The sequence below is a fragment of the Bos javanicus genome, chromosome 23 (genome assembly GCF_032452875.1).
Source record: "Bos javanicus breed banteng chromosome 23, ARS-OSU_banteng_1.0, whole genome shotgun sequence".
Taxonomy (NCBI): domain Eukaryota; kingdom Metazoa; phylum Chordata; class Mammalia; order Artiodactyla; family Bovidae; genus Bos; species Bos javanicus.
Window position 1 is genome coordinate 44,689,389 of NC_083890.1, and position 18,649 is coordinate 44,708,037.

Below are 18,649 nucleotides of genomic sequence, written 5' to 3' on the forward strand. Positions count from 1 at the left end.
CAGGAGAGAAGAGATGAAACCACCTCCATTTCTCCCTGTGTTGAAATAAATCACCATTCAAATGGCATCAACCACCCATAATCGCTGTCAACTATTGTCAACTCTTGTATTTTTGAGCAATAATTGCTTGCCATAATTTAGTTTCTTTCGATTTGTTGGATCCTTGGGCACATCAACAAAAATTATTCAAGCTTATATTACTTACTTATAGGGAAGCCAGATACTGTAATTTCTCATTATTTTCAAATAGCTGTTACAATGCACCTATTTGAAATTCATACTAGACCCAAATGTCTACACCAAAATAACTACTTTGCATTAACTGAAGAATTTACATAAAATAAAAATTTCTAGTCATTTTGTGACATCAGTTTATGTGCGCTCATGTTTTAATTTAATGGAAAAAAAATACTAATCCACTAAAGATACATTTAACCACTATAATCAGAGAGGCAAATAAAAGGAGGGAAGGTCTCATGATGAAAATACTTGCGCTAAAGAAAACCAGAAAAAAGAAAGGTATCAGTATTGTTGATAGAAGTGAAGTCACTCAGTCGTGTCTGACTCTTTGCAACCCCGTGGAGTGTAGCCTACCCAGGTTCCTCCGTCCATGGAATTTTCCAAGCAAGAGTGCTGGAGTGGGTTGCCATTTCCTTCTCCAGGGGATGTTCCCAACCCAGAGATCGAACCAATGTCTCCCACATTGCAGGCAGATGCTTTACCATCTGAACCACCAGGGAAGCAGTATTGTTGATAACCTCTACAAAATGACGTTGAGCAAATCTTTTTGGTTCTTCAACCCACTCAGTTATAAAATGGTATTTCCCCACTGGTTTTCCCTCTTCAGGACAAATGCAGGAACGTCAGTGATGTACTTGATGCCTCTCGTTAACTACACAAACAAGAGGGCGAAATGAAAAACGATCAGCATCTCGGGTGAGAAGTTTCCCCACTCACTTCCCAAGAAGCTGGAGCTGGGCTGAAACAAGACAGCCACTAGGCTGTTAAAAGAGACGCAAAAACAGAGCAGAGCAGCCCCCTGGAGGAGCGGCAGTTCCCAACTCAGGCGACTCTCAGAGCAAAAACACAAAGAGATGTGAAAAAAAACCTGTCCACGCCAAGCCCATCCACAACCCAGTGTGACCTGAGCCTTGACTGGGGTGAACATGTTTATTTTATATTTTGCATACTTTCTGGAATAAGATTTTACTTTTAGGTAAAGCTGTTTGTCCAAAAAAAAAAGTTAAACAATAGCTTACACTCCAAAGGAAAAAAAAAAAAGCAAAAATTCAACTCACAGGCAAATTACCAAGAAATACCATAGGAAGTTTTAAAGGGGACATTCTATGTATATTAAAAAAAAAAAAAAAAGACAATTCAACTTTGTATTTTAAGAAAATGAAGTTGAGATGAAGGGGAAGGAATGACTTAAGATCCCTATTTCTTTATAGAGATCATTCTTCTAAATGTGAAAAAAAAAGAACACATTTTAAACAGATTTTATGAACCACCTTTCAGTTTTAAATGAAGACCCACTCATCTCTCTCTGATGAATGTTTAGAACATTTACACTCTATTTGCATAGTGGTTTTACTCTTTGTTCTTTGAATTTTAATACCTGGTGCTAATACACCATTTCTTTCCTTTAAAAAGCCTGTACAGAGAAGCCTGCTGACATCGTAACAAGTCATTTCTCCTCCTTGAGGTGACTTGCCTTTTTTCTGCCTTCCTGTCTGCAAGAACGTTTCTTTTCAAAGTCTAATAACAAAACTAGTAGTCAGCTCAGAACTGACCATGTACAACTTTCAATTATTTTTTTCCTGGAACACAATGAACCTCTAAAGGAGATACATTTAGTTTATTTCAGAAAAGTTTTATTATTTATTCAAATACATTTTCTGGCCAAGTTTTTTTCTTTGGGGTGCGCTCTTTTACATTACTGACATCAATTATCTTTGTGCAGGACCATCCTTATGATGACTTAAATTGCTTCCATCTTTGTGTTTCTCTCCTGCTTTTTCTAGAATTATCTAAAGCTTTTCCCCTTACATCAATAATTTGATTTTTAGGCCATTAAGTTCCTTGCTGTTTCAGTTTTATTAGTTTTGGAACGACATTGTTTTGTTCCCTAAGTTCTATATTTCCCATGTCATCTCATTTTATTGCCTCATATTATGTGTGACAGTGTGTGTGTGTGTGTGTGTGTGTGAGCGCGCGCGCACGCATGCGCTAATTGCTCAGTTGCTCCAACTCTTTGTGACCCCATGGACTGCAGCCTGCCAGCTTCCTCTGTCCATGGGATTTCCCAGGCAAGAATACTTGAGTGGGTTGCTATTTCCTCTCCAGGGGGTCTTCCTGAACCAGGGCTCGAACCCCAAGTCTCCTGCATTGCAGGCGGATTCTTTACTGTCTGAGCCACCAGGGAAGCCCACTGTGGCTTTAAATAAATTTATTATCTTACTAAGTTTAAAGAAGCTTAAAAAACGCTTTTGTTTCTGAGGTAATAATTTCTTTGAGGCTGAACTTTTGGTCCTTCTCTTCACACTCTCTCTGCTTTTCTATTACCTGAGATCATGGGGAATCACCGTGGGTAGCGTTCAATGGAGAATATGATCCCAACAGTGTTTTTCTGAGCTGTGTTCATGCTTCTAAGATTTTGTTGGATCTCCTTTACCATTCTCCTTGTTCAAGGAATACGGTGAAGGAAATAGGAGCTAAAGTATGACAAAGGATATTCTCATGGTTGGATAGAGTCAGGTATGGTGAACTCCACCCTAACAGTGTGTTCAAAACCCTGCCTGGATTGAAGGTGAGTCTCTTTTTCTGATTGACTAAAAAAACACTTGAGTGTGAACACCTTCAGATCTCTCCTGGTTCTGGAGACCTGGGGACCACCTGTTTTCTAACAACTGAGGTCACACTGGTGTCAGAAAGTCAAGACGTCAGAGGGAGGGGGCACCGTTTAGAAGACCTTTCAGCAGTTCAGGAAAGGGTTAAAATGCTACTCTGAACTCAGGCGGTGACAGTGGACCCCTGAGCTGATTCAAAGCAAGAAAGCCTGAGAAAGGTTTGCCCAGGGTTCTGCTGAGGCTCCCTGTCTCTCTGGAAGGACCAAGACGAAGCTTGTTTTGGGGGGGAGGGGCATGTGGCTGGGGTGGAAATCAACTCAATTCCCATCCCACCAAATCTCAAGCTCAATATCCACATGTAGAATTATAAATTACAGCTGCAGACCCAGGACGAGGCATGTTCAGCAGGGAAATGCTAAGGCTAATAATGGCAGAGCCACTTAACATAATATTAGACATCCATTTCAAGTAATTACAAAGATTGTACAGCAGTATGAAAATGATGATGGATTAAATAGACATGCGCATATTCTTTTTTTTCCCTAGAGAGAGTATGGGCTAGAGGCACAGATCTGGGAGTATGCAGTGACTGCTGTTTTTCATAAAAGTATAGAAATGAGAAGCCAGAGAGAATATACGGTAGAGAGGTCTGCCATCAGAAGTTTGGGTAATCCTTGCATTTAAGGGTGGGCTAGAAACGACAGTGTTCTTGCCTGGAGAATCCCAGGGACGGTGGGGCCTGGTGGGCTGCCGTCTATGGGGTCGTACAGAGTCGGACACGACTGAAGCGACTTAGCAGCAGCAGCAGCAGCAGAAATGACAAGAATAATATCAACAAAAATGACAGCGAATGCTAAAAAAAAAAAGACAAAATACAAAACATGGGACAGTGGAGGGCCCAGGAAGCCATGGTAACTTATATGCAGAGTAAGTACATCATGAGAAACGCTGGGCTGGAAGAAGCACAAGCTGGAATCAAGATTGCCAGGAGAAATATCAGTAACCTCAGATATGCAGATGACACCACCCTTATGGCAGAAAATGAAGAGGAATTAAAAAGCCTCTTGATGAAGTGGAAGAGGAGAGTGAAAAAGTTGGCTTAAAGCTCAACATTCAGAAAACTAAGATCATGGCATCTGGTCCCATCACTTCATGGGAAATAGATGGGGAAACAGTGGAAACAGTGTCAGACTTTATTTTTCTGGCCTCCAAAATCACTGCAGATGGTGATTACAGCCATGAAATTAAAAGACACTCCTTGGAAGGAAAGTTATGACCAACCTAAATAGCATATTCAAAAGCAGAGACATTACTTTGCCAACAAAGGTCCGTCTAGTCAAGGCTATGGTTTTTCCAGTAGTTATGTATGGATGTGAGAGTTGGACTGTAAAGAAAGCTGAGTGCCGAAGAATTGATGCTTTTGAACTGTGGTGTTGGAGAAGACTCTTGAGAGTCCTTTGGACTGCAAAGAGATCCAACCAGTCCATTCTAAAGGAGATCAGTCCTGGGTGTTCTTTGGAAGGAATGATGCTAAAGCTGAAACTCCAGTACTTTGGCCACCTCATGCAAAGAGTTGACTCATTGGAAAAGACTCTGATGCTGGGAGGGATTGGGGGCAGGAGGAGAAGGGGACGGCAGAGGATGAGATGGCTGGATGGCATCACCGACTCAATGGACGTGAGTTTGAGTGAACTCCAGGAGTTGGTGATGGACAGGGAGGCCTGGTGTGCTGTGATTCATGGGGTTGCAAAGAGTCTGACACGACTGATCGACTGAACTGAAGGAAAAAGATGTGAGCAACAGTGTTAAGTATCACATTCAGATAAACAGGATGAGACATGAAGCTGCTAGCTGTGGGGGTCACTGGGATTTCATTCTGTCAATAACCTGAGTGGGCAGGGAAACAGATTCTCTCCTAGAGACTTCAGAAAGAAACAGGGCTCGGCTGATACCTTGACTGAAGCCAGTGAGACCATGTGGGGCTTCTGACCTACAGAACTATAGGATTAAGTATTTCTTGAGCTGTAATTTATTAGACAGCAATAGAAAATGAACACAGGTAGCCACTGGGCACATGTGACTATTTAAACTTAAAAATAGTCTGTTGCTCAGAAAAGGAGTTTGTATGTTCTCTGACCGCAACAAAATTAAATGAGAAATCAACAGCAGAAAGACATCTGGAAAATCCCCAAATATTTGGAAATTGAATAACATATTTCTAAATAGCATAGGGGTTAAAGAGGAAGTCATAGGGGAATTAGAAAAATCCAAACAAATCTTCAGAGCACTAGGAAAACACGATAAGGAATATTTACCATGCCAATGATAGACAACACTCAAATCAAACACTAGAGAAATCTCTAAAGGTGGGGTCAACAAAAAGATTCTTGTAATAATCACTATGATTTTTAATCATTTCTCCAGATCTAGCCAATACAATAACAGAATTTTTAAAAATGAGATACAAATGATGGTAAGGAAGAAAACAGCATTATTTGCACATAACAGAGGTTTCCTAGAGTACCTAGGAGAAATAGCTGAAACTCTACCACATCTAATAAGAGTTTCAGGAAGTCAGCTGTCTACCCAAAACATACATGTATCTTTCACTCATACCAAAAACAGTTAGAAAATATAATGAAAAAAAAATTCTATGTATAACAGCAATAAAAATAGAAAAATGCCTAGAAATACATTTTGCACAAAATATTCAAAACCTACAGAAAATTTAAAAGTTTTCTGATATGAAGGTGTTTACAAAATGAAGAAACATACATGTTCCTGGAAATAATCAATACTTTGAAGATATCAATTCTTTTCAAATTTATAAACTTTATACGATTTCAAACAATGTTTAAAACTTGCTTTTTAAAAAAATATGACATGATCCTTGTGTGGCCGAGGTCCAGCTTCAATGAACCGGCTAGAAGCTGCCCGTTGTGAAACTTAGGGTTAGTTAATACCTCACCATACTTATTTATTCCACTATAAGCTGTCTAAATTTGATGAAATTTGCTTTTTCAGCTGTTCTACAAAATTATTTAGGTAAATGTGGCATGTTGATTTTTTAATGTGTTTATCTAACTGTAGTGACATTTTCTACAATGTGTTTTATCCATTCCATAAATAATAACCACATTGGGAATAAAAAAAAATATGACATGACTCTATTCCTCACTTAGGAGAATAATATTCTAAATGAGATAATAAAATTCTGAAAAAGAATTATGTAAAGACATCTACATGGACAGAGATTAAATAGTATTTTCTTAAAATGAGATTAATGGTTAAACTTGAGAATCCGTAGAAGGACTATGTATGTATTTAGTATATGAAAATGTGGCATATTTCAAAATAATTGGACAGAAGTAATAAATTTGAGAAAATAAGGTCCAAAAGTTTCCACAAACTCATGAAACATGTGAGCCTACAGATTCTAGAATGCTCTAAGTCACAAGCAGGATAGAGACACAGAAGCCACACCCACGCACGTCACGGTGAAACTGCAGGAGTCCGAGACAAGGCCCGAAAGGACTGCCTTCAGACGAGTAATAATTAGACTCGCAAGCAGACATCTCGACAGGAACAATGGACTCAAGGAAATAAACTGCCAGACTCAAATGTTATGCTTCTGTACTTGGATTAAACGTGTTTTTTCAAGAATGAAAAAGAAATAGACATTTTCTAATAAATGAAACTTGAAATAATTTGTCACAACAGACCTGCATTAATGAAAAATGATGATTCTTCATGTAAAATAAAATTATCCCTCATGGGAAGCTAGAGATGTAAGACAAAGTAAGTCCCAAGTTGATTAATACATGTAAAAAGAAAGATGAGTAGCAGCTGTATACAAATAGTAAAGAATACATGTGGACTCAAATACACGATAATAATAGCATGTAAATCAAAAGCAGGGTAAATGGACACACTCAAAAGAGAGGAAGGTACTAATGCTATGAATGCAGAGCTGCGAAAGCTTAGAGTCAGTATCTAACGCAGCAGCAACCTCTGGGGCACCACCCTGCCTCATTATAGGCACATCGAGAGAAGAGCAGAGTGGTTCGTGTGGTATCAGTGAAGAATAAGTTTAGCTTCCTAACAAAAAATGGATTCAGAGGCCTTGACAATGTTCCTAAAGGGGGATATACACTGCAAATCAATCAGAACAGAGCAGCAATTCTGAACAGGACCTCAGCCCTGAAAAGAAAAGCAGGAATGGGATATAAGTGGAATTTGAAGTCAGTTCCTCCAAGTAAGACCAAGAATCATTTACTTAAGGGTTTAAACAGTGCAGGACACAACATTAACTTTTATTGTATAACAAATAGGCAATGGAATACATTTTTAGAAAACTGTTCAAGAGAAATAGAAAAATAATTATAGGGTGAAGAAGGGAATCTGAATTCATCATTAACAGGCTATGACACAGAAAAAAGGCAGGAAATAGAAAAAGAATACAGATTTTAACAGAAAAGGAAAATGTAATAGAATAAACACATACTAAATTTTATATACTACAAAATCTTGGATAAAATTTAAAAATTCATAAAGTTTAAAAAAATCAAAACATGATGGGATTTGAGTACAGAGCTGGCAAATCTTTGCCTGTCACTGGAGTTCCATGTTTTTAAATTCATCACATACATGTATTATTCACATACAACTAATGTGCGGTTCAACCCCAAAGCAAGAAGTTAGCAAATTAAGAACCTAACAAATACCTGCTTATTTAGCAATAACTTAAAATATAGATCAAAATCTAGCAGGTAGAGATGAAATAAATACTCAAAGTATTTATGTCAGTAATCATACAAAGGCAAATAAATACTGTGGAACTTTTTTATATATAAAAAGAAAATTTTTAAGCAGTCAATATAATTTCAGAGAAATGATTTTGATTGCAAAAATAAAAAGTAAAACCAGAGATATATCAAATTGAAAATTTTTAAAGCAGAATAAGTAACAATTCTGTTCGAAAATTTTAATTAAATAAAAAATCAACCTAATCAATAATAAATGTTCTCAGAAATGAGAAAGGGAAGGATACAGCAACAATAAAAATTATTTAAACTTATGAGAGAAGGTTATACTCTATCTTAAAATATTTGGATACTTGTATAACATACAGAATATAAGAAGTTATAAATACAATCAACCCAAGAAGGCACAAACTTGAACAGGTCTCTAATTAGCAAAGAAAATAACAGTACATCTCCTGAAGACATAGACATGCTCTTCTTCCCTCACAAACGCTTGGCTTTCATATAGTAACGTTTCATATTAAATATAAGGAAACACTACCAATTAAGTCACAAAACAGATTTAATATTACAGGCCAGTCTGGGTGCTCAGAACAGCCAAATAAATATTTGCCCAGTGCCTACTATACACACCAGGAACCGCAGGAGGTGCCAGTGTATGATCTTGGGCAAAAGGGAACCGGAGGCTCATCCGTGTGGCAGGGGTGAGGCAAAGAGCTTAACGGGCTGAGATCTCGTCGGCTGTTAGGAGCTGTCTTCACACTGAAGAGACACAGGTAGCTGTGGAAGGGTTCTGTTACCAGTTACTAAGTGGGTCACTCGGTGCTGTGTGGTGGGCTTCCGGAAAGGAGCCCACATAGGGGCCTCCACGTTCTGGTGCAGAGCCGCACTCCCAACGCCATCTGCCAAAGCACGTCCTCACTCACTGAACATCCAGCTAGGCGCATATGGTACTATATACGTTTGCTCTCGTTTAAGTTTTGCTCAGTCCTCTTCCGGCCTTTTCTCACTCACCCACAGAGTCTCATTTTCTTTTTCCAAATCTTTTCTTGAATGAAATAGCTACTACAGTATCCCAAGCTTGGTGGTTGGTGCAGAATTCTAAATCATCATCCTTAAAAATTGATATTCTTCGTACATATAGCACAGCCCAACAAAACACATCTGAATAGTGAGACAGGAGTAGAAGAATGCTCTGTTTCAGTGAAATTGTCCTCTATTGCTTGCTTCCAATTTTTAAAAAATTTATTTTCTAGAATTCCTCGCAGCTGTTCACCTATTTCCAATTGACTCTGCCTCCCCCTTGCATTTATTTTCTGCTCCTTCTTCCCCAGAATTGTATCCTTCACTTCCATGTGACATAGGTATTGCCTTCTCTCATCTGAGTAAGCATGAGAAAAAGAACAAGTCCCTGTGTAGGCAACAAACGTCTGAGCCTGCCTCTTTTTTTTTCGTTCTTTTGCCCCACACATAGGTCACAGAAGCAAGGCTGGGGAAAAGCTTAAATAAGTCAACCACAGCACAGTACACATTATCCTTTTAAGTCACCCTACAACAGGACTCATATAAAAAAAGTAATATTGAAGAGGCATATCCATGAGGTCAATTATCCCAAAAGCGAAGATGGTAAATTAAACATAATCTGGGTCCTCCCCCCTTTATCATTCTTAAATGAATCCCCAAGTGAACCAACAGAATGAGACCCATTCCTTTGTTTTCCACCATCCTCGGGGATGCTGTCTTCAAAGCAGCTCACATCCACATCTCATAATCTGAGCTGTTTTAAATCTCTCGTCAAAAAACGAAACAGTGGACATAAACACAGACTTCAGAGAACCTTAAACAAATGTGTTTTGAACATTTTAATCTCCCTGAAATCCTGGTGCATCTTCTAATCACTTATAAAAGCACCCTGTCCTCCTTTATCTGTCAGTCAAATTTTCCCTTCCTAAATGGTATGAGATCACTGTGTACCTTATAATCCTTAACATTTTGAAGTCAATGGAAAGGCTATAAAAGTGTGAAAGAATGCAAGCCTTTCAATGAGTCCTATAAAAGTAACATCTTGTTAGCTATTTTAGCTTCCAATTTAATAAATGATTACTCAATAGAGAGTAATCAATAACACTGTTAAGAAATATATTGAGAGTTTTGCCTCTCATAATTTGCAGGAAGCAAGTTTCTTGCATTTCAACACCATGAACAGAATATTTGCTTATTTTACTAAAAGATGGTTTGTTTATCATTATGCAAATCATCTCTTATAAAACTGGCATAGTCTAGTTGTGAAGCAATGACCTCTTGGGATTTAGTATTTTTAAATCTCAAGATATTGGCAGGATTGACACATGATACTTTAACTCATATACATGGCACAAATAATTAAAATAATACTAATTTTCTGGCAATCTGAGCCATTAGCATTGTCTATGACACTAAAAGAACACTTCAGGAGATCTGCATATTTAAATCTGAAATTCCAAGTAAGATAATATTAAAAGAAAAAAGAGATGACTTTCTTTTCTAAAAAATAGAAAAGCTGTAGCTGTTTTCCCAAGGGAAATTTGTTAGGCACTGCTGCCAGTCTACATAAAACCTCATGAATTTTGATTCCACCAATTCAGATTTTATGACAATTTGCACAAGAGCTGGGTTAAAGCTCATAGGTTCCTTTAAGGTACAGACTTTTTCTTCTTTCCGCTTTCTAGGGCGAAAAAGAATGGGTGATGCATTAATAAAAAAAATTGCTGAAGAAAAAAATGAATTAATTACAACTTTATAAGAAAAATATGATAAACTTTTTTGAGCATTTAATATTAAGAAAGTAGAATTTATAAACATTTCAATTAAAAATAAACATCCACTAATGCTCATTTAATTACATTATTTCCTGGTAATTAATTTATAAACTAGCTAGCATTACTAATACTGAAATAATTAAACTGCATTCCTTTAAAAAAATTCTCTAGTTCAGACATCTCACTAACATATTACACTAGCCTTCCCACTGGCTGTATCAGTGTGAGCTTTCATTCTGTAAAGTGCTAATACCTTTCCAAGTTTATAACATTGTAAGCAACCCAACCAAGTTTTGTTTTATTGCACAAATTTTCTCCCAGACTATTTTAAAACATTTTAATTTTATCTTGCAGTAACATTATTCATTTCAATTTAAGAAAAATCAGTCCAACTTTTCCATTATGCCACCTAAAGTTTAGTCTTAACTTAGGAAGGACTTCATCACCCCTAATTATGGGAATATGCTCTCATATTTCCTTAAGTATACTTAGCAAAATTCTTAAGGAAGAAAATTATCACTGGCGTAAAGGTATAACCTTATTAACATAAAATACTATTCCAAATCAAACTTCATTTCTTTCTTTTTCAGTATCACATTCAGTATTTAAAAAAGAAAAATATAATGGCAGTTATTTTTCAGTCCTTGAAAACTTATTCATGTTATAAGGAGTTTCAAAAAATTGAGGAAAGTAGGTGAGCAAATGCTAGCTTTCGTATTGACCCGCTAATCGGGAGTTCACAATCTAGGTGTCTGCTCACTAGAGTGTCACGTTCACTTCTGAATTACTCAGTCTAGTTTTACATAGGAACCTAACTTCCCTCAAGCTTCCCCAGATAACAAGAGGGTAATTCCAGGCAGTACATTATGCCTATGTTAACAGAAATTCTGCTTGTCAAGTGACTCGTTGGAGCAAGTCTGAGTATCACAGGGTTATTTCATCAGGATAAGTTGCTTACTGTATTTCTTAAGCCATAAATGACGTATATGCTTAGGACTCTTTATTCTCATATACATGATAAAACAAAACACTTTCTGGTGACTAGAGTATATAATTTCAGAGTGATAGCTGCTAAAAGGAAAACTACAGATATTATGGTGGTGATTTTAGGATTTTGTTGTTTGAGACATAATAATATGAAAAATCTCAATGCAAGCTGACCTAAAGTCTCCACCCTTTTCTATACCCATTGTTGGACTCCTACTTTTTCCTGAATCATTACAATATTTTTTTGAAAAGGCGATCTCTTCACTCAAAGGATTAATTTAGAACAGAAGTAACTACTATAGATTCAGCTATCATTAGAACACAGCTCTCGTCCAGTTACAACACAGAATAACAGTAGAATAGCACAGACGTGCTTGCCCCTTAGGAAAACAGCTATGACAAATCTAGACAGTGTATTAAAAAGCAGAGAAAGTACTTTGCCTACAAAAGTCCGTATAGTCAAAGCTATGGTATTTCCAGTAGTCATGCCTGGATGTGAGAGTTGGACCACAAAGAAGGCTGAGTGCTGAAGAATTGATGCTTTTGAACTGTGGTGTTGGAGAAGACTCTTCAGAGTCCCTTGAACTGCAAGGAGATCAAGTCAGTCAATCCTAAAGGAGATAAGCCCTAAATATTCATTGGAAGGACTGATGCTGAAACTGAAGCTCCAATACTTTGGCCACCTGATGTGAAGAGCCAATGCATTAGAAAAGACCTTGATACTGGGAAAGATAGAAAGCAGGAGGAGAAAGGGACAACAGAGGATGAGATGGTTGGATGGCATCACCAGCTCAATGGACATTACTTTGAGCAAGCTCTGGAAGATGGTGAAGGACAGGGAAGCCTGGTGTGCTGCAGTCCATGGAGGTCACAAAGAGTCGAACAAAACTGAGTGACTGAACAATTATTATAGATTCAACTATCATGAGAACACAGCTCTCTTCCAGTTACAATGCAGAATAACACAAACTTGAAAATTCCTCATCCTATGTTATAGTCCCTGGGATACAGTTATTGAACAGCTTTCAACTTCAGCTTTCCCATCTTTGTAAAATGATGAATTTTTCTGTAAAACGCTGAATTCTTAAATTTCTAATATAAAATCTAGGAGCATTTTTATACACCATTCCCTGAAATTTTTGATTACACTGTATTCAGAAACAGAGAGCAAATTATTTTAGAAATACAAACTGATTTCAAAAAGCAATTAATGTAACAGTGCAATTAAGTCAGAAATCACTAACAAAAAAAATAAATAAATAAAACCTGCAACCACCCCTAAGGGAAAAAAATTCAAATTCTATTGAGGGAGTCAAAGAAGAAACCAGCACAAAAATTAACGGAAGTAGCAAATATGAAACTACATTTAATGTAACCAAAGCAATGTTTATAAGGAAATTAATAACTTCCAGTGATTTTAATAGAAAAGAATAAAGACTTAAAAATAAGCACAGTTACCAACTTAAGAAAGAGGAGAGTGAAAAAGTTGGCTTAAAGCTCAACATTCAGAAAACGAAGATCATGGCATCCGGTTCCACCACTTCATGGGAAATAGATGGGGAACAGTGGAAACAGTGTCAGACTTTACTTTTTGGGCTCCAAAATCACTGCAGATGGTGATTGCAGCCATGAAATTAAAAGACGCTTACTTCTTGAAAGGAAAGTTATGACCAACCTAGATAGCATATTCAAAAGCAGAGACATTACTTTGCCAACAAAGGTCCGTCTAGTCAAGGCTATGGTTTTTCCAGTAGTCATTATGGATGTGAGAGTTGGACTGTGAAGAAAGCTGAGCGCCGAAGAATTGATGCTTTTGAACTGTGGTGTTGGAGAAGACTCTTGAGAGTCCCTTGGACTGCAAGGAGATCCAACCAGTCCATTCTAAAGGAGATCAGTCCTGGGTGTTGTTTGGAAGGACTGATGCTAGAGCTGAAACTCCAGTACTTTGGCCACCTCATGCGAAGAGTTGACTCATTGGAAAAGACCCTGATGCTGGGAGGGATTGGGGGCAGGAGGAGAAGGGGATGGCAGAGGATGAGATGGCTGGATGGTATCACCGACTCGGTGGACATGAGTTTGAGTGACCTCCGGGAGATGGTGATGGACAGGGAGGCCTGGCATTCTGCAGTCCATGGGGATGCAAAGAGTTGGACACGACTGAGCGACTGAACTGAACTGAACTGAACTGACCAACTTAAGAAACTGGATAACAGAGTAAGCCCAAAGAAGAAGAAAAGATAATGCAGAGCAAAATGTAATGAAACAGGAAAGTATTATACAAGATGATATCAAGAAACTGAGAAGTTACAGTAAAAGGGGAGTAGAACAGAGAAACCTTTGGCAAGACTAATCAACACAGAGAGAAAAGGCATAAGTGAACAGTGAGAAAATGGAGACACAACTACAGATCCCACAGCAATGAGAGAAAGAATACTATGAATGACTTTTTGCCAATATACTTAAATGTCTAACAAAATGGATAAATTATAAGAAAAATACCTGACTGAAGAGAAAAAAAGAAAGCTGGAGTAATTATGGCAAAACCAATACAATATTGTAAAGTCAAAAAATAAAATAAAATAAATAAAAAATCAAAAAAAAAAAAGAAAGCTGGAGTAATTTTATTAAATACATTGACAATTAATCTCTGACAAAGGAGGCAAGAATATACACTGGGGAAAAAAGTTTCTTCAATAAGTGGTGCTGAGAAAACTTGACAGCTACATGTAAAAGTGAAATTAAAACATTCCCTAATACTATACACAAAAATAAACTCCAAATGGATTAAAAACCTAAATGTAAGACTGGATACTACAAAACTCCTAGAAGAAAAGAAGCAAAATATGTTTTTTCATAAATCACAGCAGTATTTTTTTTGGGGGGAGGTCCATCTCCTAAAGTAAAGGAAATAAAAGTAAAAATAAGCAAATGGGACCCAATTAAACTTGAAAGCTTTTGCACAGCAAAGTAAACCATCAGCAAAATGAAAAGACAACCTATTGAATGGGAAAAAATATATGCAAATGATGTGACCTATGAGGGACTAACCAACATATATAAACAGCTCATATAACTCAACAGCATATGAGCTATATATGAGCTCATATAACTCAACATCAAATAAAAAACCCCAAACAACCTAATTAAAAAATGAGGCAAAATAAGTTAATAGACATTTTTTCAAAGAGGAAATGCAGATGATGACACAAAGTTAAGACTTTCTACCACGCAAATATTGGGATGAAATGGAGACTAGTATACAGGTTGATACAAAAGTACATATTAGCAATGTGCCAGTTCTTAAATTGGCTATTAGAATCAAAGATTACCATGCTCTTGTCATGATGTTATAATAATATACATTATATATACTAGTATAAGTATTATGCATTAAACATATGTGATAATACATAATATTACACACATATATAAAATATATACACGGTAATATATGACACTGCAGATATATGTAATAATACATATTACATATACTTACATCGCTCAGTCGTGCCCAACTCTTTGCGACCCCATGGACAGTAGCCTGCACCAGGCTCCTCCGTCCATGGGATTTTCTAGGCAAGAGTACTGGAGTGGGTTGCCATTTCCTTCTCCAGGGAATCTTCCCGACCCAGGGATCAAACCCAGGTCTCCCACATTGATAGACAGACACTTTACCGTCTGAGCCACCAGGGGACCTACTAATGTAAGTACTATGTATTAAACATATGTGACAATATATAATATTACACACATATATAAATATATATATACAATAATATATGACACTGCATATATATGTGATGATATATATTACATATACTTACATGGATTATTTTATGGGTCAAATATTGTGTGATAAAAATTTAAAACAAAGTATTAAAATCAAAGTTTATTCATGAAACAGCACATAAAAGCTCTCCTAATTAACTGATAATTTATTTCTTCCCAGTTCACTTTATGCATATTCATCATTACATCTGTGACATTCACTATTTATTTTATTTAAATCTCACACAATGATTTTAGAAACAGTGTCAAGCACAATGGATATTAAAACCAAGTATATAGCACTATAAGGATGAAAATAAGGACATTATAGAGAATTGATGAATGCTGCTTTTTATATTTATCCCCAAATTGGTTAAAACCAAAATAAATAAAATTCAAGCCATCTGATTTTCATTCATAAACAGAGAGAAAGAATAAAAGAAATACGCTACCATAATTTAGTGCACTTCTTTATTCTATTGGTATATAATGAACAAAGTCAGTTTCTCTGTCATCATATTGTACTACACAGATTAATCTTTCCTTAAAATATTAGAAAACAGGAAAGATATCTTTTTAAAATATACCAATAAGCAAGGTTTGTTTTCTTTAAGAGCCTACCAGTACGCTAAATGCTTCTGAAGATAAATTAGTTACTTGTCCTACTGGTAAGAAAAAGAAGAGGGAGAAAGAACCTCCAATGGGTTAAGGACTATAGCCATCTTCAATTGACACAAAGCCTTAGACCAAAGTAGCAATTAAAGAAAAAAAGGCAGATGTAGAAAAAGTTAAACTTTCAGGGGGAAATCACCAAAAGTTGGGAAAAGTAGTGAAAAAACAATCTACTCTAGATGACCCATAAATCAATAAAAACAATAAATAACTCCAAATTTCTAAAGTATATTCTACAAAAGAAGAAAAGGATTTCCTTTCATCAAACAAGACAGTTCAACAAGCAAAGATCTGAGAAATCTCAAGGACTTTTGTTACTCGAAAAGTTTATCTCGTGTTGTTAAAGACAAACTGATATTATTCCTCAATTATATTTTGGAGCAAAACTACTTTATTTTTAATTTGCCCAGAATGCATATGTAAAAATGAAAGCTAAGTAGTAACACTGGCAGTGAGCTGCACAGAACAATGCTTGCTTGGTATTCATCCTGGGTCTTAAATAAATGTAGCCTGCCAAATGCAGCCCTGGATTACTTCAACCTCATTATCCCATTTCTTTTTCTAGAACCTCTGTTCCATTTCCTCTCTCCTATCAGACACTTGGTTCACTGTTTTTAAAGCTCTTGGCCACAGGGGTAGGAAAGAAGGAAAAGTAAGACAAGAACACATTTATATTGCTAACTGAAGCAGCTCTAAACCATTACTAGACATGGAAAAGACTGACCATGACAAAGTTTAAACTCTTAGGTTCTTACAGCCTGAATGTCTCAAGTGCTTTAGGATTTCAGCAGTGTGCGGAAGGGATCTTCAGCCAACCTTTCAAAGGGATGGCCTGGCTGTGGTGACTTCTCAACTCTTCTTAGATCATGTTTTGGCAAGAGTGCCACTGAAGGGTCGTGTTTGGTATGGGCTTTCCAGAAATCCATGGAAAGTGGTGAGGGGAACAGATAAAGAGGGGAAATACTTTTAAGATGTCTGCACATCACAGTGGAACTGCTCAGACCAGCCCCAAACAGCCCTGGAGGCTGCACAGGCTGGGCCAAGGGATGGAGACCGTGGACAACCTGAAATTATTTCCACCAAAGGCATCCACTTAGGAACCGCTGCTGCTGCTGCTGAGTCGCTGACTCTTTGCGACCCCATGGACTGTCAGGGTTCCTGTCCATGGGATTCTCCAGGCAAGAGTACTGGAGTGGGTTGCCATGCCCTCCTCCAGGGGATCTTCCTGACCCAGGGATCGAACCAGAGTCTCCTGCGTCTCCTGCATCGAAGACAGAGTCTTTACCACTGAGCCACAGGGAAAGCCCAGTTAGGAATCTACTTAGATTAAAAAAAGAACAAGACTTTCCATTGGAATCCTACATGGCTGAATTTTTCTGCCAAAATATCCTGCAGTAATAAGAAGATAGAACAAGGACAAAGCAAAAATAAATCATGAAATCTAAATGCCATAAAGAGAATCTTACATCCTTTTCATCAGTTTTACCCATTAACATTAGAGCATGTTCGAACTCTATCCACCTTCCTGTCTTCCTCCCATTCCACAGACTGTTCTACATCAAATGTCTTTTTTCAGATTAGCTTAGAAAATAATCAGTACGCTTTCTGTGATGAAAACCACTTTTTGCTTGTAAGCTTTTTATTCCTTATACAAAATTTACCCATGAAAACTAAGTAAAGAACAAAGATCCAGATAAATAAAAGTTAATCAACTTCCTCTGCCCCTTCTCTCACCACTGCAACAAATCATCACAGTCAACTGAAATAACTAACGTTTTTTTAAAAAGCTGCATAACGTCCCAAAATATGAAGGTACTACAACTGGGGCAACTATCCCTACACTGACTAGCACTTGGGTTATTTGGTTGTCTTAGGCTTTTGTCACATCAAAAAAAAAAAAAAAAATTCTCCGCCACTCGAGCACACATAAGCACGCATATACGTGAACACAGCCACCAGTACGCATTATCGTGGCCCTATTTATAGCTATGTGACAGTCTCCCAAATAGGACTTTCAGAAGATCTGCAACAAGCTGTCATACTCCCCGCAGCAAAACAGTTAACATCTGGGAAACGGTCACAGAACATGCTATGCACTTAAAACATTTCATAAAGCAAAGGCCATCAACTTTTAGGTATCAATCTTACATTGATTCATTTAGAAAGGCAGCAATAATAAGGTATTTATACAGGAATCTCTGCAAGAATAAAGCCTATACTGGGGTTGATTTTAACTTACCTTTTTTTGACACTTCTGCCCCATTTAGTTCTTTCTGTGCTTCTTCAATTTTGTCTAAGAAAAACAAAAAAAGTATAAATTAATTCATCATACACAAATAAGAAGACAGCAAAACAAATATATTACTTATAAGTGGTACCTGACACATAGTAATAAATATTTGTTGAATGAATTATTTATGAAACAAATACGTGTAAGCTGTTAAATAATAGAGTCCTTTTAAAATTATAATTTTAATTAAGTCTTAGTCACAAGGGCTACTTCCAATTGTTTTCACAATGCAAATAATTAGTGCATTTTAAATACTGAATCATAATTTTAAAATGTTTAGCTGCCTATTCAAAACACATAAAAATAATTCTTTTTTTTTTAACGAAGACATACAAATTTCACTGATGAGTTTCAACAAATGCCGACTGGCTTAGAAATAAGTCTAAGCTGAGTTCATAGACGGCCTAAGACCTAAGTCAAATGTGGAAGAAATAAAAGGATGAACAATAAATGAGGGGCTGAAAAGCAGCAACATGATACTTTTGCCAACAGTTGGTTACAGAATAACCACCCATGAAGTGT

General features: G+C 36.9%; 1 protein-coding gene across 7 annotated transcripts in view; it reads right to left on the reverse strand.

Annotated features, from left to right (window-relative positions):
* Window positions 1-18,649, reverse strand: part of HIVEP1 (HIVEP zinc finger 1) — a 135,561-nt gene that overhangs the window by 38,531 nt on the left and 78,381 nt on the right. For all 7 annotated transcript variants that reach the window (XM_061398857.1, XM_061398861.1, XM_061398855.1 and 4 more), the window contains one exon: window positions 18,077-18,130. In XM_061398857.1, coding sequence (XP_061254841.1) covers window positions 18,077-18,130 — 54 coding nt within the window. The remainder of the gene's footprint in view (window positions 1-18,076; window positions 18,131-18,649) is intronic.